Source organism: Geotrypetes seraphini, chromosome 7 (genome assembly GCF_902459505.1).
Source record: "Geotrypetes seraphini chromosome 7, aGeoSer1.1, whole genome shotgun sequence".
Taxonomy (NCBI): Eukaryota; Metazoa; Chordata; class Amphibia; order Gymnophiona; family Dermophiidae; genus Geotrypetes; species Geotrypetes seraphini.
The window spans coordinates 192,687,094-192,712,186 of record NC_047090.1 but is presented as its reverse complement, the minus strand read 5'-3'; the positions used below and the strand labels follow the sequence as shown (position 1 = coordinate 192,712,186).

Genomic DNA, 25,093 nt, shown 5'->3' with positions numbered 1-25,093 from the left:
TAATAATAATAATAATTTTATTTCTTGTATACCGCTATACCGTGAGGTTCAAAGTGGTTTACAGTAGATACAGAAGAGATGCAATTAAGTAAGATTAACTTATCCACGTTGAACCTCATCTGCCATGTCAATGCCCATTCCTCGAGCCTGATTATGTCACGTTGCAGATCTTCGCAATCCCCCTGCATCTTTACTATTCAAGTTTCAAGTTTATTAGGTTTTTTTATATACCGCCTATCAAGGTTATCTAAGCGGTTTAACAATCAGGTACTCAAGCATTTTCCCTATCTGTCCCGGTGGGCTCACAATCTATCTAATGTACCTGGGGCTATACTACTCTGAATAACTTCATATCGTCTGCAAATTTAATCACCTCGCTCGTCGTACCTATGTCCAGATCATTTATAAAGATGTTAAAGAGCACGGGTCCAAGCACCGAGCCCTGCAGAACCCCACTGGTGACGCTCTTCCAGTCCGAGTATTGTCCATTTACCCCACTTTCTGTTTCCTATGCTCCAGCCAGTTTTTAATCCACGTGAGTATTTCACCCTCGATTCCATGGCTTGCAATTTTCCAAAGTAGTCGTTCATGCGGAACCTTGTTGAACGCCTTCTGAAAATCCAGGTATACAATGTCGACCGGATCGCCCTTGTCTATCTGTCTGTTTACTCCCTCAAAGAAGTGCAGCAAGTTTGTCAAACGTGATCTGCCTTTGCTAAAACCGTGCTGACTGGTCCTCATCAGTCCGTGTCCGTCAAGGTGATCAATGATGCTGTCCTTTATCAATGACTCTACCATCTCTCCCGGTACCGAGGTCAGACTCACCGGTCTGTAGTTCCCCGGATCTCCCCTTGAGCCTTTCTTGAAGATCGGTGTAACATTCGCCACCTTCCAGTCTTCCGGATTCTTTCCCGATTTGATCGACAGATTGGCTATTATTTGAAGCAGTTCAGCTATGGTCCCTTTCAGTTCCTTGATGACCCTCGGATGGATGCCATCCGGTCCCGGGGATTTATCGCTCTTAAGCCTATCTATTTGCCTACACACCTCTAGACTGACCGTCAATCTTGTCAGCTTTCCGTCTTCGTTTCCAGCATATAGACTGATGGGTTCCGATATGCTGTGTACATCTTCGGTAAATACAGATGCAAAAAATGTGTTCAGTTTGTCAGCGATTGCTTTGTCCTCTTTTAGCGTTCCCTTTATTCCATGGTCATCCGGTCCCACCGCTTCCTTTGCGGGTCGTTTCCCCTTAATATATCGAAAGAACGGCTTGAAGTTCTTCGTCTCCTTGGCTATTTTTTCCTCGTAGTCTCTTTTGGCCCCTTTTACCGCCTTATGGCACCTGCATTGATGTTTGTACTTGTTCCAGTTTTCATCCGTTTTTGACCTTTTCCATTCCTTAAATGAAGTTTTCTTGTCTCTGATCGCTTCCTTCACCTCTACAGTGAGCCACGCCGGTTCTTTGTTCTTTTTCCTCTTGGATCCCCTGTTCTGGGAGACTGTTCCACACATCTACCACCCTTTCTGTAAAAAAGTAAAGTATTTTCTCAGATTACTCCGTAGCCTATCACCTCTTAACTTCATCCTATGCCCTCTCATTGCCGAGTTTCCTTTCAAATGAAAGAGACTCGATTCATGCACATTTATATTACGTAAGTATTTAAACGTCTCTGTCATATCTCCCCTCTCCCGCCTTTCTTCCAAAGTATACAGATTGAGATCTTTAAGTCTGTCATCATACGCCTTATCACAAAGACCACGCACCATTTTAGTAGCCTTCCTCTGGAGCCTTTCCCCGTTTGTAAGCACTGAGTCCAGTATGACACCATCCCACCTGGGTTCTATTGCCAACTGCTGGAACAGTTCTCCTTGTAGAGCATCCAGAATCTCCCTACTTCTATAAGACCCCACAATATACCCAAATCAACATCCGGCATGTTAAAATCACCTATTAGTAAAACTTCCCCTTTTTTAGATATACTGTATTCTGAATGTCTGCTATTAAATCTCTATCTACTTCTTCCATTGGTGAAGGCCTGTATATCACACCAATGTAAATATATTCATCATTCCCTCTTTCCAAATTGATCCACAGTGCCTCTTCCTTGCCCTGCAGATCCTGCAATTGTGTGGCTTTAATATGATCTATAACAGTGGTCTCAAACTCGCAGCACAGGGGCCACATGCGGCCCGCCAGGTACTATTTTGAGGCCTTTGGTATGTTTATCATAATCACAAAAGTAAAATAAAACAGTTTCTTGATCATATCTCTTTAGCTATAAATTACAATATTATTATTAAAACTTAGCCAAAAGGAAAGATTTATGAACTATAAAGAGTTTTACCACATGCAAAATTGTCATTTCTTTAATAAGATATTAACTATTTTTTTCTGCGGCCCTCCAAGTACCGCCAAATCCAAAATGTGGCCCTGCAAAGGGTTTGAGTTTGAGACCACTGATCTATAACATATAACGCTACTCCCCCTCCTTTCTTCCTGAACAGATTATAGCCCGGTATAACTACATCCCAGTCATGGTTCTCCGTGATCACCACTATAGCCAGCTCCTCTTCTTCCATCACAGCTTCTAGATCCAGAATCTTGTTTCCCATACTTTGAGCACAAGTAGATACTGCTTTTCAGACATTGCCCCCTTCTCCCTTCCATGATCACCTTGCCCCATCACTTTGATCATACATTGTCTGAAAATCCAGAATTACTGGCTAAAAGTTCAAGAACCAGCTGCCACTCCAGTATCGTATATTTGTTCTGGGAAAAGAAAATGATAGTTTAGGTAAACTTCACGACATTATCTTATTTCATTATCACTGAATAGCAGCAAAGTATATTCTGAATTTCAAATCACATGATTCTTAAAACTAAAATGTGCCTTTAAAGTTCTTGCTAAACCAGTTCCAGCCAGTTAAGCATGTATGTATTTTAGCATTGGATTATTAAAATGTCTTACTGTAGACATTTCCAAGTTTTTGAGCAGTCTTCATGCAAATGTAGTACAACAAGATCATTAATATTAAAATGAGCATTCCGAGCGATTATTTATAATTGCCGAATGATTCCGTAACCTCTTGGTGCCACACTTGCAGCCAAAATTTGCCGACAGGTCTCTGAATTGTCATAGCCTTACTTTCTGATCAGTGTCTGAGTGCTGATTGGCTCAGGCCTTGACAGGAAAGTAAGGTTTAACAGCTCAGACCCCCCCCCCCCAAATTAAAATAAATAAAAAAACAAGCCGCAAATTGAAGATCGGCAGGAGAGATGCCAACACTTTCCTGCCGCACTTGCACAACCTCTGAACATCCACCCCTTGCAGCGGGGGAGATAGGGGTTGGGCAATGGCGGGAGAAAGTGGGCATCTCTCCTTCCATGATCGCTACCACCAGCAACTCATCTCAAATTTAGCCAGCTTGAACATCTGCGGACCTCATTTTACTGTGAAGTTTTGAGAATCTTCCCCATGGACCCCGTTGATGATACTTGACCAACTGAGAACCCCCTCCTCCACGCCTTGTGTTTGAACCTGTGCCACTGGGGAAGAGTTTGCACTAGTAAAACTTCCTAACCTTGCTGCCAGGGTCTTCTTATCTGTGAATAATCATCTCGGAGAAGTGAGTGTGATAAAGCAACTGGGAAAGATTAACGGAATGCTTGTTTGCATAATTGGAGGTATTAGCAAGCAGAGAAATAATATTACCTTTGTATTAGTCCCCAGGTGGTTCTACATAGTGTAGGAGTAAGTATCTCACGTAGCCCCAGGTTAATTTGTGTAAAATCCCTCAGTCCCAAAACAATATCATTATTTCATATCTGCTCTCAAAAAAGTTTTATTCTTCCTTTAATTATCCACAAAAACAACTGTTAAAATTGATTTAATATAGTGCTGAGAAAATGGCTACCATGTAGCGCTATGGTGCTTGTTTTATAATAAAGTAAAATGGCACCATTTTCAATCATCGCACTTATCCAGGATTAGTCCGTTGTTAATACTTGGAATAATAAAGTGCACTTATCTGCATCAATTTTAATAGTCTTGCTTCTCTTCAAAACACTGCCTATCTTGCAGGCCTAAGTTTACCATGCTTATTCTCCGCACCTAAGCAGAGCTACTTTTCAGGTAGGTATCAGAGGAGGGTACCTTGACTTAGGCGCTGTGCGTAAGTTCAATCAATTAAAATAATTGTTTAAAGTGGCTTTTAATGGCATGGTCAATTACCACACCATTTAGCCAATGAAAAAAATTAACTTTCACGCAGATTTAAGTTCGACGTCACTAGGGGTCCATAGGCGCAGTGTATAGAACATGGCCCTAGATGTTAACTTAATCTTTGCTTGAATTTTGAAGTGTTGGAGGCTGCTGGAGAGGGACAGCATGGTAGGAAAAACACTGAGAAATATATGCGTGGTGTTACTGGACAGGAGGAGAGTCTCCTTCAGTTGAAATAAAACTCCAGGATGAGAGCGCAAAGGATGAAGTTAAAAGGTTTCGTGTTCAGGAGTAATGTAAGGAAATTCGTTTTTAAAAAAACGGTGATGGATATGTAGAATGGCCTTCCAGTGGAGGTGGTAGAGATGAAAAGTATATCTGAATGTGAAAGTGGGGGACCAGCATGTGGAATTCCTTAGGGAGAGGAGGAGATAGTCAATGGTGTGGGTAGATAGGCTGGATAGGCCACGTGGTGTTTTGTCTGCCATCAGGCAAAATGTAAGTGGGCATGAATTTCGCAGAGCAATTTTGGTCTCTGTCTGCACTCATTCAGTCCCTTCCACCTGGACTGTGAACATACTGTCCGAGTAAGCTGGGCCCCAGGGATTTAGTTACACTTACCATGACCAACATCTCAAAGCGGGTATGAACTGAATACCTGACATATGCAATTCTGAGTGCCGCATTACTCCTTTGATTTGCTGCCTCTTCCTTATTTTAATCTGGCATTCTTTTCTGGTGTTTCTTTAATATGCAATGCCTTCAGGAAAAGTGGTGTATCAAAATAATAAACCAGACATCATATATTCCCTACTGTAAATATTGAACATTTTGAAGACTTCTGCCTCATGTCAATCCATGTCTTCAGAAATGGCCGCCTCACTTCTTCCTATCTGTTGCTTCCCTTAGATATGTAAAGAGGGATGTACCTTTCTTCTGTAGATGGGGATGACAGCTTCCCTTGTAGTGGATTTGAGGATGGCTTCATGTGAATAGACATGGTAAAGTGCACGCACCCTGATATGTGCACACTTGAGTACATAAATATGATAGCTGTGTATTTGGAATAGGAAAAGAGCACTCAAAGGAGTCCTTTGCTTTTTTTCTTTTTGTAGTGTTTATTAGTTATTTTCATTCCGCCTATCAATGGAGGTTGTCTAAGTGGTTTACATTCAGATACTCAAGCATTTCCCCCTATCTTTCCCGTTGGTGTAACATACCTGGGGCAATGGAGGATTAAGTGACTTGGCCAGGGTCACAAGGAGCAACGCGGGGCTTGAACCCACTGTCTTAGGGTGCTGAGTTTGTACTCCTTCCTTGTGTCCCTTGGGCTCCTGATCTAGGAGGTTACAAGAGATGGTTTTCTTTTGGCTTCAGACAGAACATAAGAACATAAGAAATGCCATCTCCGGATCAGACCTTCGGTCCATCAAGTCCGGCGATCCGCACACGCGGAGGCCCTGCCAGGTGTACACCTGTCGTAATTTATAGTCCACCATATCCTTACATGCCTCTCTTAAGGAGATATGCATCTAGTTTGCTCTTGAAGCCTAGGACGGTCGATTCCGCAATAATCTCATCTGGGAGGGCATTCCAGGTGTCAACCACTCTCTGAGTGAAGCAGAACTTCCTGATATTAGTCCTGAACCTGTCCCCCCTTAGCTTCATTTCATGTCCTCTAGTCCGTGTCAAATTGGACAATGTAAATAATCTTCTCTGCTCTATTTTGTCAATTCCTTTCAGTATTTTGAAGGTCTCGATCATATCCCCACGCAGTCTCCTTTTCTCAAGGGAGAATAATCCTAGTGTTATAAGTCTGTCCTCGTATTCCAGTTTTTCCATACCCTTCACCAGTTTTGTTGCTCGTCTCTGCACCCTCTCCAGCAGTTTTATATCCTTCTTTAGGTAGGGAGACCAATGTTGGACACAGTATTCCAAGTGTGGTCTGACCATTGCCCTATAAAGCGGCATTATAACTTTCTCCGATCTACTCGAGATTCCTTTCTTTATCATGCCCAACATTCTATTTGCCTTCTTTGCCGCTGCCGCGCATTGTGCCGACGGCTTCAGGGTCTTATCTATCAGTACACCCAGGTCCTTTTCTTGTTCACTCTTCCCCAGAGTTGCACCTGACATTGTATACTCGTATTCCTTATTATTGCCTAAATGCATTACCTTGCATTTCTCCACATTGAACTTCATCTGCCATTTCTCCGCCCATGTTTCTAACCGACACAACAAGTCGCTCTGGAGTTTCTCTCTATCCTCATGCGATCTGATCGCCCGGCATAGTTTTGTATCGTCTGCAAACTTGATGATCTCACTGGATATTCCTTCCTCCAGATCATTGATATAAATATTAAAAAGGATCGGCCCAAGTACCGAGCCCTGGGGTACACCACTAGTCACTTTCTCCCAGTCGGAGAACTTCCCATTTATGCCCACTCTCTGCTTTCGGTTTTCCAGCCATTTGCCTATCCATCTTTGTATATCCCCCTCTATGCCATGGCTTTGTAGTTTCCTGAGAAGTCTTTCGTGTGGAACTTTGTCGAACGCTTTCTGGAAGTCCAAGTATATTATGTCCACCGGCTTCCCACTATCAATTTGCTCGTTCACAGTCTCAAAAAATTGGAGTAAATTCGTCAAACATGATTTCCCTTTCCTGAATCCGTGTTGACTGGGTTTCATCAAGTCGTGTGCGTCCAAGTGCCGGACCATGCTATCCTTGATCAGTGCTTCAACCATCTTGCCGGGGACAGACGTAAGACTCACAGGTCTATAGTTGCCCGGTTCCCCTCTCGATCCTTTTTTGAAAATTGGGGGTGACGTTCGCTATCCTCCAGTCGTCCGGTATCTGTCCAGTTCTGATTGTCAGGTTTGCAAGTTTTTGCAATAACTCTCCGATTTCAACCTTCAATTCCTTTAAGACTCTCGGGTGAATTCCATCCGGTCCAGGGGATTTGTCACTTTTAAGTTTGTCGATCTGATAGTATATCTGGTCTAAGTCCACTTCAACTGTGGTGAGGCTGTCTTCTATTTCTCCTGCAAACACTTTCTCCGCTTCAGGTATTGTTGAGGTGTCCTCCTTCGTAAAGACGGACGCAAAGAAGGAATTTAGTTTGTCTGCAATTTGTTTATCTTCCTTGATGTACCCTTTTCTTCCCTGGTCGTCCAAGGGTCCGACTGCCTCTTTTGCAGGTTTTTTCCCTTTCACGTATCTAAAGAAGGGCTTGAAGTTTTTGGCCTCCTGGGCTATTTTTTCCTCATATTCCTGTTTTGCATCCCTCACCGCCTTGTTAATAAGCAGAGTGAAGAGGTGACTGTCAATTTGTAGTCAGTGGCATGTGTTTGCCTTTCAGGAGTGGATAAGCGAATGATGGCAGAGAAGAAGCAGCTTCACTTTCAGTTTCTTCCACATTCCAAGGGATTTTGGAATAGCAGGATGCTGTGTTTCCCTTTTACCCAGCACTGACTGGGATATACTCTTGTAGTGGGGGAACAGGAAGTCGCCTTGAGCCCAACACAAACAGTGCTGCAATTTGAAATTATAGTTGATGCTGCGTTATGATTCTTGACATCCATATCGGGGAAGGGGGTGCAGGAAATGAAGCTGCTGGTATGTAGTCTCAGCAGATAGGCATACAAAGGATTAAGAATAGCCATACTGGATCAGACCAATGGTCCATCTAGCCCCAATCCAGGTCACAAGTACCTGGCAGAAACCTAAAGAGTAGCAACATTCCTTGCTACCAAACCCAGGTCAAGCAGTGGCTTCCCCCATGGCTGCCAGGTACTTGTGGCCAGGATTGGCCACTGTTAGAAATAGGATGCTGGACTCATCCATGGACCATTGGTCTGACCCAATCTGGCTATTCTTATGTTTTTATACTTGTGTATTCATGGAACAAGAGTTGTGACAAGAGAGGGGAAGTACCCAACCCTGGTCAAGAGGTCATGTTCTCTGGCAGAACTACTTGTAGAGCCTTGAAGAAAGTTGTACCTGAGGAAAGGAAGCTAATTTGACTTCACCAACCAATAATTTTTAAATGTCTGATCATGTTATAAATGTACTGTACCTATTTGTTTAATGCAAATTGTAGTTATGGAAACAGAGTGTCATTTATGCATTGCTTTTCTTTGAGTTGTGCTATATTTTGTAACTGTATTTCCATCTGTTGTAATCCACTCTGGGTTTTTCCTGACAGGGTGAGGCATAAATAAATATCTTTGAATAGCTTATGTATGATAATCTTAACATAAGAACATAAGAATTGCTGTTGCTGGGTCAGACCCATTTCTCGACCATGTTTATGTCCCGTTGCAGGTTTTCGCAATCCTCCTGTGTCGTTACTACTCTGAATAACTTCGTATCGTCTGCAAATTTAATCACCTCACTCGTCGTACCAATTTCCAGGTCGTTTATAAATATGTTGAAGAGCACGGGTCCAAGCACCCTGCGGCAGTCCACCCGTGACGCTTTTCCAGTCAGAGTATTGTCCATTTACCCCCACTCTCTGTTTCCTATCCGCCAACCAGTTTTTAATCCATGTGAGTATTTCACCCTCGATTCCATGGCTCGCAATTTTTCAAAGTAGTTGTTCATTCGGACCCTTGTCAAACGCCTTCTGAAAATCCAGATATACAATGTCGACCGGGTCACCCTTGACTATCTGCTGAGGTGGAGTCCATCCTCCTGTATAGCTTGCTTTTCCCCCAGAACGTTGTCCAGTTGCGCACAAAGTGGAATCCTTCTTCCTCACACCAGCGCCTCATCCATGCGTTGTCTGCTTGCAGCTCCGTCTGCCTTTTCTCGTCGGCCCTGGGTACCGGCAGGATCTCCGAGTACGCTAGCCTTGGCATTCTGGTCTTCAGCTTCCCTCCTAGCATCCGGAACTGGTCCTTCAGTCCTTTCCTGCTGTAGTTCCTGTTGCTCACGTTGTTTGTCCCCACGTGGATCACTACCGCCGTATCTTCCTCTTCCACGCTGTCGATGATCCTGTCGATGCGGTTCACTATATGTTCTATCTTGGTTCCCGGTAGGCAGGTCACCAGCCAATCCTGTCTTCCTCCCGCTATGTGACTGTCAACATGTGTGATGATGGAGTCCCCCACGACGATTGCTGTCCTATCTATCTTCTCTTGTCTCTCTAGCCACAGGTCTGTGTCCCTGGTGTATGACCATCTCTCTAGCCGTAAGTCCATGTCCTCTGTGCATTTCCATCTTCCCTCATCCTGGCATTGGCTTGTACCGGACATGTTTTCCTTGTAGTTGTCCTCCACGTGGTCATCACTCACTGTAGGTGTATCTTGGCAGTTCCACTGTTGCTGGTGATTTTCCATGGCCTCCCTATATGCCTGTTCAATGAACTTCTCTAACTCCCTGACTTCTTCCTCAACGGTTTCCTCTGTCATGAAGTTTTCTGCCTCTCTATCCTCCTCCTCCTCCACTGCTCGAAGTGCTTCTAGTTCCAGTATTCTGCCCTCCAGGAGTCTGACTTGCTTTTTCAGGCCCTTCAGTTCCTCGCATCGAGTGCATACGTAAGACCGCCTCCCAGAGGGGAGCTAGTCATACATATGGCAAACGGTGCAGAAAACTGGGTAGCTCAACATCCTGCTTCTGTCTGCTGCATCCGTTGCTGTCTGCTTGCCGGTCTGTCATCTGAAGTGGCTTCTCCTTGTGTGGGAATCTGTGTAGCGTCCTCGGTTTTACTGTGAAGTCTCTTTCTTGATTTTAAACCTGCTACCTCTGTTGCTTGTGTGTGTCCTCTGTGTCTGCTGTGATTGCTCTCTGCTACTACTGTGTTTGTTTATCTACTGCTTGTCTGTCCTTTTGCCCTTGTGGTAATTGCCTGTGTAGGTGTCTTTCCTTAGTGTTTCTTCTTTGCTTGTCCCTTCTTAAGGCGCTTTCGTTAAGGCGAGCGCTGAATGGCTGAGCTCCGTTGGCCCCTCCCCTTTTATGGAGGAGCTCTGGTGGATGACTTCGGAGGGTGGGGGTGGGTGGAACTATCTCTTGCCGATGCCCCTTGCTTTCTCCTGCCTTCTCTTGCTCCTTCTTCCCCTCTCCTGTTCTCTTCTCTGCTTTTAAGAACATAAGAAGTTGCCCCCGCTGAGTCAGACCAGAGGTCCATCCTACTCAGCGGTCCGCTCCCGCGGCGGCCCATCAGGCCTAGTGCCTGAACAGTGATCCCTGATTAATTTTATAACTTACCTCTAATCCCATCCCTATAATCTATCTCTACTCTTATCTGTACCCCTCAATCCCTTTGTCTTCCAAGTACCTATCCAAAGCTTCTTTGAACCCCTGTAGCGTGCTCCTGTTTATCACATCCTCCGGTAGCGCATTCCATGTATCTACCACCCTCTGTGTGAAAAAGAACTTCCTAGCGTTTGTTCTAAACTTCTCCCCTTTCAATTTCTCTGAGTGCCCCCTTGTACTTGTTGATCCCCTTAATTTGAAAAATCTGTCCCTGTCTATTTTTTTTATGCCCTTCATGATCTTGAAGGTTTCTATCACGTCTCCTCTAAGTCTCCGCTTTTCCAGGGAGAAAAGCCCTAGCCTTTTCAGTCTGTCAGTATATGAGAGGTCCTCCATACCATTTATTAGCTTAGTTGCTCTTCTTTGAACTCTTTCAAGTACCTCCATGTCCTTCTTGAGGTACGGCGACCAGAATTGAACACAGTACTCCAGTGGCACGATACAGTGGCAGGATGACTTCCTTCTTTCTGGTCGTGATACCCTTCTTAATGATGCCCAACATTTTGTTTGCTTTCCTTGAGGCTGTTGCACACTGCGCCGACGCCTTCAATGTTGTGTCTACCATCACTCCCAGGTCTCTTTCAAGGTCGCTCACCCCTAGCGCTGATCCCCCCATTTTGTAAGTGAACATCGGGTTTTTTTTCCCTATATGTACGACTTTGCACTTCCCTATGTTGAAACTCATTTGCCATTTTTTGGGCCATTCTTCCAGTGTTGTCAGATCTTTTTGGAGATCTTCGCAGTCCCCCATGTTATTTACCTTGCGATATAGTTTGGTGTCATCTGCAAATTTAATAACCTCACATTTTGTTCCTGCCTCCAGGTCGTTAATGAATATGTTGAAAAGTAGCGGTCCCAGCACCGACCCCTGTGGAACTCTGCTCGTGACCCATTGCCAGTCTGAGTAATGGCCCTTTACTCCAACCCTCTGTTTCCTGTCCGCCAACCAGTTTTTGATCCATCGGTGGACCTCCCCTTGCACCCCGTGGTTCCATAGCTTCCTTAGTAGTCTTTCATGTGGCACCTTGTCGAAGGCTTTTTGGAAGTCAAGGTAAATGATATCTATGGATTCCCCTTTATCCACCTGGCTGGTTACCCCCTCAAAGAAGTATAATAAGTTCGTGAGGCATGACCTGCCCTTGCAGAAGCCATGCTGGCTCGGTCTTTAGCTGCCCATAGTTGTCGATGTGTTCCCAGATGCTGTCTTTAATCAGTGCTTCCATCATCTTTCCCGGGACCGAGGTCAAGCTCACCGGCCTATAGTTTTCTCTCCTCCTTTCCTGCCTCCTGCTTGCCTGCCCAAGCCTGTTTAACTGAGCTCTGTTGGCCCCCTCCCCTTTTAAGGAGGAGCTCCAGTGGATGACGTTGGGGGTGGGTGGGCAGAACTACCTCTCGCCGATGCCCCTTACTCTCTCCTGCCTTCTTCCCCTCTGCTTTTCTCTCCTTCTCCTTTCCTGCCTCCTGCTTGCCTGCCCAAGCCTGTTTAACTGAGCTCTGTTGGCCACTCCCCTTTTAAGGAGGCGTTCCAGTGGATGACGTTGGGGGTGGGTGGGCGGAGCTACCTCTCGCCGATGCCCCTTACTCTCTCCTGCCTTGTTCCCCTCTCCTGTTCTCTTCTCTGCTTTTCTCTCTTTCTCCTTTCCTGCCTCCTGCTTGCCTGCCCAAGCCTGTTTAACTGAGCTCTGTTGGCCCCTCCCCTTTTAAGGAGGAGCTCCAGTGGATGACGGGGGTGGGTGGGCGGAGCTACCTCTCGCCGATGCCCCTTACTCTCTCCTGCCTTCTCTTGCTCCTTCTTCCCCTCTCTTGTTCTCTTCTCTGCTTTTCTCTCCTTCTCCTTTCCTGCCTCCTGATTGCCTACCCAAGCCTGTTTAACTGAGCTCCGTTGGCCCCTCCCCTTTTAAGGAGGCGCTCCAGTGGATGACGTTGGGGGTGGGTGGACGGAGCTACCTCTCACTGATTCCCCTTACTCTCTCCTGCCTTCTAAACTAAACTAAACTAAACCTTAGGTTTGTATACCGCACCATCTCCATGGTTGTGGAGCTCGGCACAGTTTACAGGGATTGTAATGAGAAAGGAACTCCAAGGAAAGGGCTAGATGAGGATCGGAGGAAAGAAGAGTGTTAGAGGGCTAGGATGTTCTCTTGCTCCTTCTTCCCTTCTCCTGTTCTCTTCTCTCTCCTTCTCCTTTCCTGCCTCCTTCTTGCCTGCCCAAGCCTGTAGCATTCACGCACGGATGGTGAGTGTAAAGATTCAGGGGCCTATTTCTTTTCAGTCACACTTAGGCAACTATTACAGAATCACTCCTAACTTAAAACTTAGGTGCCTGTAATGTCGCTCAGGGTTTTAAAGGCCTCCAATATAGGCACCTAAATCCTTTAGAAAATTGGGCCTAACGGTGCCTAAGTCCTTCTCCGCCCCTAAACATGTTTACTTTGGAATTGGGCACTGCTAGAGACCATACGATTGATCGTGCCTAAGAAGATAGGCACCTATCACCCAATTAATTATTTTTTTCAATTATGAACTTGTTAAAGCTCATAATTAAAGCCAGTTTATTAATAACCCCCCCTTGTACAAAACAGTGTAAGAGGTTTTTAGTGCCGGCCGACGTGCTGAATGCTCTGCGCTGAAAGAACTGTTAAAAGAGCTCAGAGTTGGGAGGTAATAATAATAAGGAGAACATATAAGAACCAAAGGCAGTCTTAAAACCAAACTGCTGCCACAATGATATGAAGATAAATTGTACAAATACAGTAGTGAAAGGAAAAAGGAAGCTTTGATGTTAGGACGGGTGGCTCATCTGGACAACCTCCACACTCAAGAAGTATGGTCTCACCATGAACAAACTCTCCATCTCAGTCTTCTAGAACTCCAAGTGATAGGCAGTGCTCGGAACATTCCAGAACTGTCTCCTCCACCAAATAGTCCTTGTCCATACAATCAAGTTGGTATGTTCTATCTAAGCAAACAAGGAGGCACGAGATCTTGCCCCCCCCCCTTTGCATGGAAGCAATCGAGATTTGGAAGGCATACTTCTCAAAGCAGTTTACTTAGCAGAGAAGCAGAACATTTTGGCAGACAAACAGCAGAATTCTTCAGCTTCATGAATGGTCTCTCAGCACAATCATCTTACATCAGATTTTCTCAAAATAGATATCTTCACTTCCCCCACAACAACAAAACTTCCACAATTTTGCTCCAGACTCTATACCCCCAATCACATTGCATCGGATGCCTTTCTTATTCATTGGGGGGGGACAGATTCCTCTACGCATTCCCTCTGATACCTCTCATCAGGAAAACTATTCAAGCTTTACCAGGACTTGAGGCACTGTGATACTCGTAGCACTGCATTGACCACACCAGGTTTGGTTTCCACTCCTAGATCTCTCGACCAAGAAACTGTGCAAGTTGCAACTATTCCTCCTCCTCCATCCCAACCCCCATTCGTTAACCAAATAAATACTTTCTCCCTCTCAGCTGCAGTAACTGCTGTCATCGAAGCATCTAGAAAACCTTCCATTCAGCATTGTTATTGCTTCAATGGATGAGATTTTCTTCCTGGTGTGTAGTTTATTTTCTGGAACCCATCATATGTCCACTTCCATTCATATTAGACTACATTCAATACCTCTCTAACTCTAAAAACCAATTTGGTTTGATTACATTTCGATGCTCTCAGTGTGTTTCACTCTCCCTTGGACAAGAAACCTGTATCTATGTCCCTTGGTAGCCCATTTCATATAAGGCCTATTCCATTCAAAATCACCTATCAAGCCTCCACCTGTTGTTTGGAATCTTAATGTGGTACTATCTGCTCTTATGAAATCTCCACTTACATCTTGCTCTCTCAGACTACTCACTTAGAAAGTCGTTTTCCTCATTCTCATCTCTGCACACTGTGTGAGTGAACTTCAAACTTATATTGTATCTTCCCTAAACAAGATTCTGCCATGACAGAGTAGAGCTTTGAACTCATCCAAATTCCTACCCACAGTCACTTCCTGAAGAAGAAGCTCTTCACACCTTGGACTGCAAACATGTTCTGGCATAGTCCCTGGATCAAACTAAACCTCATAGAGGATCCTCTCAACTCTTTGTAGCTTTTGACCCTAACAGACTTGGCATTCCTGTTACCAAGAGAACTAGCTCCATTTAGCTAGCAGACTGTATTTCCTTCACTATGCACTACAGGACCACTATAGCCCACAATGTCAGAGCTATGGCTGCCTCAGTAACTCATTGAGGAAATCTGCAGAGTAGCTACTTGGTCCTCAATCCATACCTTTACTTCTCACTATGTTGAACAAATCTCCAGCAGAGACAACTGATTTGGACAAGCAGTTCTGCAGAATCTTTTTACTTCCTGAGCATCTACTGTCCCTCAACCCTTTTGAGTTTCACCAGGCTCATGTTTATATATCCATTTTCTTCATCCAGAGACATGATCCTGGTAGCTTGGGAGTCCCACCTGTGGGAATATGCCTGCTTGTCCTCGGAGAAAACAAAGATATCTATCTATCTGTGGCAGGTGTTCTCCGAGGACAGCATATATTCTCACAACCCACCCACCTTCCCTTATTGGCCTCTTAACTTTGTTGCTGAACTGATGATCCCACGAGCTGATGTCTGGCGGGAAGGCTCCGGCACTGCCTAAAGATTTAGAGGGACAATATACTTGGTAGTGTCCGTGCCAGGTTCTGTGGAACCTGCTACAGGTAAGTATGTAAATGAACAAAATATTGTGCAGTGAGGCAAATGTGGTCCTTGTCAAGATTTATAAACAGAGAACTGCTGTTGAATCTACATCTAGGCATGCTGCCTCTTAAATTGTTGATAAGAGCTACCTTAGTAATTGATATTAATGTACACAAATTGTTAAAATGAAGGCATTTGTTGTCTTTCCTTACTGTCAGTTCCTTCATTATACTTCTAAACTTAAACCACACTGTATGCTTCTGTAGATAATTTGCAGAAGATAACAGATTTCTTCCAATAAAGCAATCAAACCTGAATCGCACTAGACATGTTCAACAAAGTGACATGAAATAACAACATATGCTGTAATTGAAATGGTGTTTTCAAAAATATGAAGCAATAATACATGTCCTAAAATGACACTGTATTATTCAAATTGAAAAAGTATGGACTGAGTACTATACGAGGGGTGTTCAATAATTTATCAACCTGAGTATGAAAGAAAGTAGCAAGTGTGTTGAAACATGTCTGTGCATGTTGTGACATGTCTCAAGGTTACTCACGCATAGTTGTGGCTCAGTGTGAGTCTAACATTCCAAGACACAGGATGTTAGGAGAGTCCTCATGTGAATAAAATAAGAAACTGCTAGATTTGGAGCACTGTTCAGTGATATAATTTTCTCTTAAAAGAAAGGAAAAATCCCCCAAAAGAGATCAATGATTGCAGTTTATGATGAGTCTGTCCCATAGGGTAGAGAGTCCATTGAAGATGACCCTCACACTGGATGGCCTGTGGAAGCAACTTCCTCAGAAATGTGCAAGAAAGTGAAGGAATTAATTTTGTCAGAGAGATGAATTAAGGTTTCCCGAATAGCTGAAGAAATGGGCATCTCAGCAGCTACAGTTTGGAAAATAATTCATGAAAAGTTGGGCATGTCTAAGGTTAGTGCAAGATGGGTTCCAAGAATGCTGATGCCATTTCAGAAGGCCATGAGGCTCCTGTGCTGTCAGGAAAACTTAGAGATGCTCTAGAGTGAATTTTTTTCATCATTTGGCGACTGGAGATGAGACTTGAGTCTATCACAGAGATCCTGAGTCTACAATGAAGTCAATGCAGTGAAAGCACAAGTCATCCCTCACCCCAAAAAAGTTCAAGACAGAAAAATCTGCAAGCAAAGTCATGGCAACTTTCTTCTGGGTTGATGAAGGACTTTTGCTTCTGGAGTTCATGTCATACAAGACAACCATAACTGGAGAGAGTTACGCCAACACAATGATCACTTTGTGGGAATCAATCAAGAAGAAAAGATGAGGCAAACTTACAGTTGGCGTGCTGCTTCCTTATGACAATGCGCTGGTGCACATGTCACGACAATCACAGGCTGTCATCCGAGAATTTGGGTTTCAGAAACTGAATCATCTACCCTACAGTCCTGACTTGGCTCCCTTAGATTATTTCCTGTTCTGAGTTTTGAAGACATCTCTCCGTGGACAGTGGTTTTCAGTTGATGAAGATGCCAAGGAAGCTGTGATGTTCTGGTTTGAAAATCAAACAGAAGAATTCTTTTCAAAAGGGGTTAAAGTCATTGCAGGAAAAGTGGATGAAGTGGATAGAGCTATCAGGGGACTATGTTGAAAGACAAACATTTTTTGAAAACTCTTCTTTCCTACCGAGCTAGATATATTATTGAACACCCCTAAGAAAATGAGACCTGTGGCTCACTGCAGGCAAGGTCAAAACAATGTTAACTCCATTAAGTTAAAAACTGCAAAGTTCAGCCTCATTCTAAATAGGTGTTACACCATCAGTAAATCAGTTTGCATGCTTTATTACCATCGCTGTTTTTATTATCCTGACAATCTTGAACTATAGGCATGTCTACTCTCTTCCCTCTAGCTTGGCATCGCAGTGGGTTTCCTCCTGCCACCTGTCCTGGTTCCAAATGTGGACGATTTGCAGTTGCTTGCTCAACACATCAGCATCATGTTCTATGGCACAGCTTGCGTTGCAACGGTGCTTTTTATCCTTGTCGCTATTGGTAAGGAAAATCTAAATCATCAGTGATGAGACTCTAGTCCTTGTAGTGTTTTTTTTGTTTTTTTTTTTTGGGGGGGAGAGAAGTTGGGGCATCCTTTCAGTGCTCTGCACCTCCACCTCCTGAAATTGGGTGCAGAACTTAATCACAGTGTGATGTTCCCCCCCTTCCCATCATTCCTCCTGCCAATAAGAAGCCTACAAGATCTCTTACCTGCTGTTGCCTCTTCTGCCACCTTTATGACATATGAAGAGCATCAGTGAGGGCATAATTGCTACAAGAACTTTAACTTGTGATTCCCAAATGGTGGCTTGACTGTTTTCCTTGTCTCGTAACCTTCTGTGTTGGCAATCAGCATGGAGCCTATGAATCTGGGAATATTTGCAGGCCCTGATCCTTGTCAGGCTGAAAACCCAGGCAAAGCACTGGGGTTAGTTTGGGGGCCCTGTGGGACTGCTGTTACTGCTGGACTTGGTGCTGCTGCTGTTGCTTTCAATAAGTGGGGAAAAAGTACGGTAGTTTTCATCATCTCGAAGTTACAGGGAAATACTTTTAAAACCAATCGGAGGAAATTTTTTTTCACTCAGAGAATAGTTAAGCTCTGGATGGGATAAGAGCGGATATTAAGGAAGGTTTGGACGAGTTCCTGGAGGAAAAGTCCATAGTCTGTTATTGAGGAAGACATGGGGGAAGCCACTGGAATGTTGGGCATGATAAAGAAAGGAATCTCGAGTAGATCGGAGAAAGTTATAATGCCGCTTTATAGGGCAATGGTCAGACCACACTTGGAATACTGCGTCCAACATTGGTCTCCCTACCTAAAGAAGGATATAAAACTGCTGGAGAGGGTGCAGAGACGAGCAACAAAACTGGTGAAGGGTATGGAGAAACTGGAATACGAGGACAGACTTATAACACTAGGATTGTTCTCCCTTGAGAAAAGGAGACTGCGTGGGGATATGATCGAGACCTTCAAAATACTGAAAGGAATCGACAAAATAGAGCAGAGAAGATTATTTACATTGTCCAATTTGACACGGACTAGAGGACATGTAATGAAGCTAAGGGGGGGATAAGTCCAGGACTAATGTCAGGAAGTTCTGCTTCACTCAGAGAGTGATTGACACCTGGAATGCCCTCCCAGAGGAGATTATGACAGAATTGACCGTCCTAGGCTTCAAGAGCAAACTAGATGCATATCTCCTTAAGAGAGGCATATAAGGATATGGTGGACTATAAATTAAGCCAGGTGTACACCTGGCAGGGCCTCCGCGTGTGCGGATCACTGGACTTGATGGACCGAAGGTCTGATCCGGAGAAGGCAGTTCTAAAGAAATAGATTGGTAGCATGGAATGTTGTTACTCCTTGGGTTTTGGTCAGGTACTAGTGTCCTGGTTTGACCACTGTGAGAATGGGCTACTGGACTTGATGGACCATTGGTCTGACCCAGTAAGGCTATTCTTATCTGTGGACCTATGAAATGTAAGTGTTAAAATGGGCTCATTGTGGATAAAACATTGGGAACAGTGGCATAACCTTACTACGTTCTAAGGTTTATTGAATTTGATTAACCTCCCTCCCTCTACTGGGGAGGAGTTGCAGATATACCATAACTGGGTGTTTGCAGTTAGATGCTTTGAGGCTGTGTGGTAAGAGCCTGTTCTATAAGGGCACATGGGATTTGGTACTGTTTAGCTCCTAAATATGGCAGGGATGCTTGTAAATGTCAGCAGATCCATCCAGGCTGCTTGACACTCTGCACAGGCTCCACTTCACGATTACACACTGGTCTCCTTAATCTCTGGGGCACAGACAGTAGAAATCTGCCTGGCACCGGTGCTGGAGTGCTTCCTTGTGTAAATGGGAGCCCCAGCCCTGTGCCACGTGGCCCCTGTGTACTTCGCCTTGTGTATTGTGTGGAATTGCACTGGTAGAATATTGACATTTGATGCATATGTCATTTTTGTAAACATTGCTTAAAAATGTGAGCACTTGGTTTATAAACTCACCCTTTAAATGCAGCACTGTATAGCCTGGGACCATCCAATTGTAATTCATAAACCACCAAGAGACACCAGGCGAGGATGTGAGCAGTCTGAGGACAGGACTTGCCCCTTCTGTGGGTATCTTAGAAACGAAGAGAATGTTTTCAGAGCAGCCTTACAATTAATGTAGCAGCTCTCGGAGAGAAAGAGGTAAAAGATGACATGAGTGATCTTGCCCCAAATGTCATTTGGGGAAGGAAGCAGGAGATGAAAGACTTGTCCCCACAGTGTCCATATGTAGAACCTCACTCTTTAGTTTTCCTTGGAGCTGAGAAGCTGTTTTTTCCGCCTCTCTGTCTCAGCATATCAAACTTTTGATATTTTGTACCTTCCCAGCTATTTTAAAAGGTTTTTTTTTCATAATTCTTCATTTTTTATTATTTAATTTATTTTTCTTGAGTTTGATCAACTTTGACTTTTTTGGCCTTTGGGTCATTTTGAGCCCTTTTCGTGTCCAAAGAGCATCAACGATTTCTGGGATACCTTTTACTCAATCTCTCCAGGCCATCGAGCCTTTTGGCTTCACATTGGCCATTTTTCTCTCCTTGCAAAGAAGATGAAGAATGGCTTTAAAAAATGTGTTTGATGCAATAGAATCATTTTAGGCTCTGACCTTTATAATTGGTGTGTTCAGTGCCTGGGTCCTGAGCATTGGGACATCTGTTCACATTTACAGAAGAGATAGTAAAAGCCTGCAGACAAAAATTTTTGATCTTCATTGGCATCAACATTGAGCATGGCAGGAGATTCCAGTCCCGATGCACTCCCTACATTGGTACTGATACTGAGTGCATTGATAACCATATTTGATTTTTGTGGCCTTTGTCGATTAAGGGAGCATGAACCATTTTTGGTATACCTTTCACTCGAGCTCCTCTAGCCATTGAGCCTTTTGATTTCATGTCGTTCGTTTTTCTCTCCATGTTAGCGGGTGCCAAGCAGCTTGAAGAAATGTACTCAATGTAATCAGATCATTTCAGGCTGACCCTCATAATTGGTATGCTCATTGTCTAGATCCTGACCATTGGGACATTCGCTGTGACTTCTGTCTGTGTATGCAAAAGAGCCCAACAACTTCAGTGCGCAAACCTTTTTAGTTTGGCACTGACATCAAGCGCGACGGGTTATTTGGGACCCAAAGTACAGCCTGCATCAACACCGGCATCGTTATAAATACTGTGTGCACCAGCACTGCATAAAGACTGTCGAGCATTGGGTTCTCTTCAAAGACAAAACTTGATGTTGTCATCCTCACTCATTGGAGGAGGCAGCATGTAAGAAAACTAAGAAGGATAAACATTCTTCCCCTTCTAGGCATGGGATGGTGTTGTCCCAGGTGTTCACTTCCTCAACACTTAATAAACGTACATTGGTCTCCATCATTAGAGATCATGTCTTCTCCCAGGTGTGCCTTGACTATGAGGTCTCCCACACCCAGACAAGATGCACCGCAGACTGCTTCCACACTGATGTCTCTTCTGGTGTAGATGCCGACTCTCCAGTAGGTGATCCGGGCTATGATCAAACAAAAGCTTTTGGGGCTACTGCAGATGCAGTCTGCTGAATGCTCCACATAACTGCACAGGCTTTAAAGGCATCCATGCCTGCCTCAGCCCAGCCTGATGATACACTGAGCTGTCAATTGAGGACAAAGTCACACACCTCTGCTTGACGTCGAGCATCAGGATTGGCATAAACCCTTTCAATGCATGTGTTGTCATCGGCAGAGAAGTTATCTCCTGAATCAGAGCATCAACCCCTGCCTTGATGCTCCTTGACACACAGTCAATGCAGATTCACCTAGGAAAGAGTATTCTGAGATGTCTGACTTGGATATCTCACACCACTCTGCTGAAGATCTGCAAAAGTTGTCAACAGAAAATCCTATGGCATACCTTCTGATCCTTCTCCTCCACCTTAAAAGCATAAGTCTTCACAAGAGAGCATATCCTTTACTGGCTTTATAAAACAAATGGGTCAAGTTTTTCCCATTAAAATGGAAGCAGAGGCTTTTGAGCTTCTTGACTATGGCTCACCACCAAATGCATCAAGATACCCTTACATAGGGTCATGAAAAATACTCTGTTTAAGAACTAGGAGACCACTCTATTATCTAGGTAGTTCCTACAAATATTAACACAATGTACAGAAAACAAAAGTGTCCAGGGTTTGAAAGAACTTCAGCATCACACTCTGGTTGTAGAATCTGCTCTAAAAATGTTCACACAGTTGAAGGCTTCTGCTCCCCCAGGAAGGGAAGCCAGAATTCTAGACTCTTTTGGTAAACACATTTTTCAATCATCCATCTCATCAACAGAATTATGGATTACCAGTTCTATTCTTCCATTTATTTAAAATACTTGCTTAAACAACTTTCATAGGTGATATCAACCTCCACCTAGATGATAACACCAACAAGGATGCAACCGATTTCAAAGACTTCCTCACCTCCCTCGGTTTCACTGCCCCTCCGCCCATGCCTACCCATGATAAGGGGCATACTCTAGACATCATCAGCTTCCTCGACCTGACTGAACACAAAACTTCTGCTGAAGATGCCCATTGGGAACATGTCCCCTGGTCTGATCACCTTCTTGGCTCCGCCTGCCTTCCCATTTTCATGTCCCACCTGGGCACTCATCCCCGAGCCACAAACTATATCATCTACCGCAAAAAAATCACGAGTGAACTGTTCTGGTTCCAATTTCTCAACCATCTCCCTCCTTCTCCTGACCATACCGACCCTGATTCCAATTGGCACAACTGGGTAACCCTTTCTGAATCCACTTACTGTGCTCTCGCTCCTCTCTCTACTAAACCTATCTCCCACTCCCGCAAAACTCCCTAATATCTTCCATATCATAGGGAATTGAAGCAGAAATGTTGAGCACTGGAGCGTAAATGAAAAAAATCGAAATCCCCTTCTGACAGACAATCCTGGAGAGACAACATCAAGTTCTACAACACGGTATTGACAAAAGCAAGGAAAAATTTCTAAGGTGACAAAATCACCAGATCAAAAAACCAAACCGGTACACTGTTCAACATCTGGCGTAATTTAACCTCAAAAAATGACTCCAACTTCCCCTTCTCTCCCCCATCCGCAAACGACCTAGCCAAATTTTTTAATGAAAAGATCATTACCATAAGAAGTTCTTTCCCCCCAACCATCTCTTACAATTCTCTACCTCCCAACGACTCCAACCCTATCCCTGCTGATAGATCCTGGACTGCCTTCGAAATAGCCTCCGAATCCCAGATCTCTAAACTTTGTCTCAAATTGAAATCCTGCAAATGTATCCTAGATCCTTTCCCATCCTACCTTTACGATAACATTCTTGCGCAGGCCATCTCCTCCCTTACCAATCTTGTAAACACTGCCCTACTATCTGGCCTGTTCTCCACAGAAATGGGACACATTATCTTATCCCCTCTTCTGAAAAAAGCTGATCTCGACCCTTCCTCACCATCGAACTACCGCCCCATAGCAAATATCTCCCTCCTAACCAAACTGCTTGAGTCCATAGTTGCTACCCAGCTATCTTCTTACCTAGAGAGATTCTCCATTCTCCCCCCTATCAACATGGCTTTAGACCCAGTTTCAGCACCGAGTCCCTCCTTGTCTCCCTAATATCAAAGGTGCAACAACTACATTCTCAAAACAAATTCGCTATTCTGTTACAATTCGACCTCTCTGCTGCTTTCGATGTCGTTCACCACGACATACTACTTTATCAACTTTCCGAGATAGGAATTGATTCCACCGTTCTTAATTGGTTCTCAAAGTTCCTTCGCTCTCGCTCCTACACTGTCAACTCTAATGGCATCATGTCCGCTCCTTGGTCTCCTTCTTGCGGTGTCCCTCAGGGATCACCCCTATCCCCTATCCTTTTTAATATCTATATGTCCTCACTGAAGCTCTTCCAGCTTCCCCCCTTGAAACAATTTACACATACGCCGATGATATCCTTGTCCTTCTTGAAACAGACCAGAACCTTACCAACCTCCACGATAACATAACATCCTGCATAATGAGACTCCACTCCTGGTCCCTCTCGGTACAGATGAAACTAAATGAATCAAAAACAAAATTACTCTGGCTCGGCCCAAAGTTAGAACACCTGCCCTCCTTCTTCGCACTACCCTCAGGCGCTGCCTTACACCTTGAGTTCTCAAACAAGGTCCTTGGCGTCATTATTGATTCCTCTCTCTCCCTCAACGACCACCTCAACTCCCTGACAAAATCATGCTTTTTTAGCCTCCACATGCTAAGGAAAGCAAGACCCTGTTTCTGCCAAAAACATTTCGCTGTCCTTGTCCAATCCATCATCCTCTCCAAACTTGACTACTGTAATGCCATTTACCTATGCTTAACAAAAAAAAGTCTCCAAAGACTCCAGCTTATTCAGATTACAGCAGCCAAGCTGATTTTTGCAAAATGTAAATCTGACCACGTCTCTCCACTCCTGGCCAATCTTCACTGGCTTCCAGTGATTTCCAGAATCCAATTCAAATGCTCGTGCCTGGCTTTTAAGATTATTCACGGCATCTTTCCTTCCCTAATCCCACTTTCCTTCAACTCCTCGTGCCCTGACTTCATCAGGACCACCCATAAATTAAAACTATCCTTCCCCTCCCTACATGGTATTCTCCACACAAGTAAACTGGGAAAATCACTTCTATTCAAAATCACAGGTCTCTGGAATGACCTTACCATCCCGCTGCGGAATCTGAGCTCCCTCTATTTATTCCGCAAGCAACTAAAAACCTGGCTCTTCTCTAACATGTAATTTCTTTTTTCCCTTACTTTTTCCACTCAACTTATAAACTTATGTAAACCTTTTCCTACCCTTTCTCATTTTTAAGTTCTTGTAAACCGTGCCGAGCTCTACTTCCGTGGAGATGATGCGGTATATAAACTTAAGGTTTAGTTTAGTTTAGTTTAGTTTATGAGGAATTCCTCCCTTAGGATTTCAAGAGTTATCCAAGAACTTGTTCACTAAGAGAAAGTTCCTAACTAGAGGCATATTTAATATGTTCGATGTTTCTTCTAGAACATCAGCCATGGCAATTGCTATGCATCATTTATCTTGACTCAGGGTCTCTGATCTGGAAACTTCAGTCCAGGAACACCTTTCAGATGTTCCTTGAAAGGGTGATGATCTGTTTAGGGACAAGATCAAAGAAGTGGTTGATGAAATTAAAAAACACACAGGCACCATGTCAACTTTGTCTAAGCCTTAAACCTTCTTCTACAAGATATTCTGCTCCATCTAGATCAGGGGTGTCCAACCTGCGGCCCCGTGAAGTATTTTGTGTGGCCCCGGTCAAGGGCGATGTAGTGTTTTCCTCTGCTACCCCTGGGTGTTTACTGTCTTGCTGGTTCCCTCCTCTGTCTTGCTGCAGCGTTTGCGCGGCCCCAGAAACATTTTTTTCAGCCAATGTGGCCCAGGGAAGCCAAAAGGTTGGACACCCCTGATCTAGATGTTCATACTACTACAATTTGAAACACTATAGTCAGCCACCTTCATCATCCTCTAGGCCTGCTGGACAACAATTTTGTGCAAAACAGCAAAAGACACAAAAGTCTCAACTTCACACTCAGTCCAAACAGCAGTCGTCCTTTTTACTCTTTTCCAGAGATCATTGCCAATGTTCCCCTCATTCTACCTCCACTCTCCCTATCAGAGGCAGATTGCTCTGTTTTCACCAATGTTTCACTCTTGAAGTGGTTTCAATCCTAATGTTTTTGCCACTCCCTATTTACCGTCCTTTTTTTTATTAATTTTACTTCGATGTATTTTAAACAACCTCTCCCTCCCCTACTTTCC

General features: G+C 44.1%; 1 protein-coding gene across 3 annotated transcripts in view; it reads left to right on the top strand.

The window, feature by feature from the left end:
* FLVCR2 (FLVCR heme transporter 2) overlaps nucleotides 1-25,093 on the top strand; it is a 157,178-nt gene that overhangs the window by 10,022 nt on the left and 122,063 nt on the right. For all 3 annotated transcript variants that reach the window (XM_033950885.1, XM_033950884.1, XM_033950883.1), the window contains exon 2: nucleotides 17,078-17,219. In XM_033950885.1, the coding sequence (XP_033806776.1) occupies nucleotides 17,078-17,219 (142 nt within the window). The remainder of the gene's footprint in view (nucleotides 1-17,077; nucleotides 17,220-25,093) is intronic.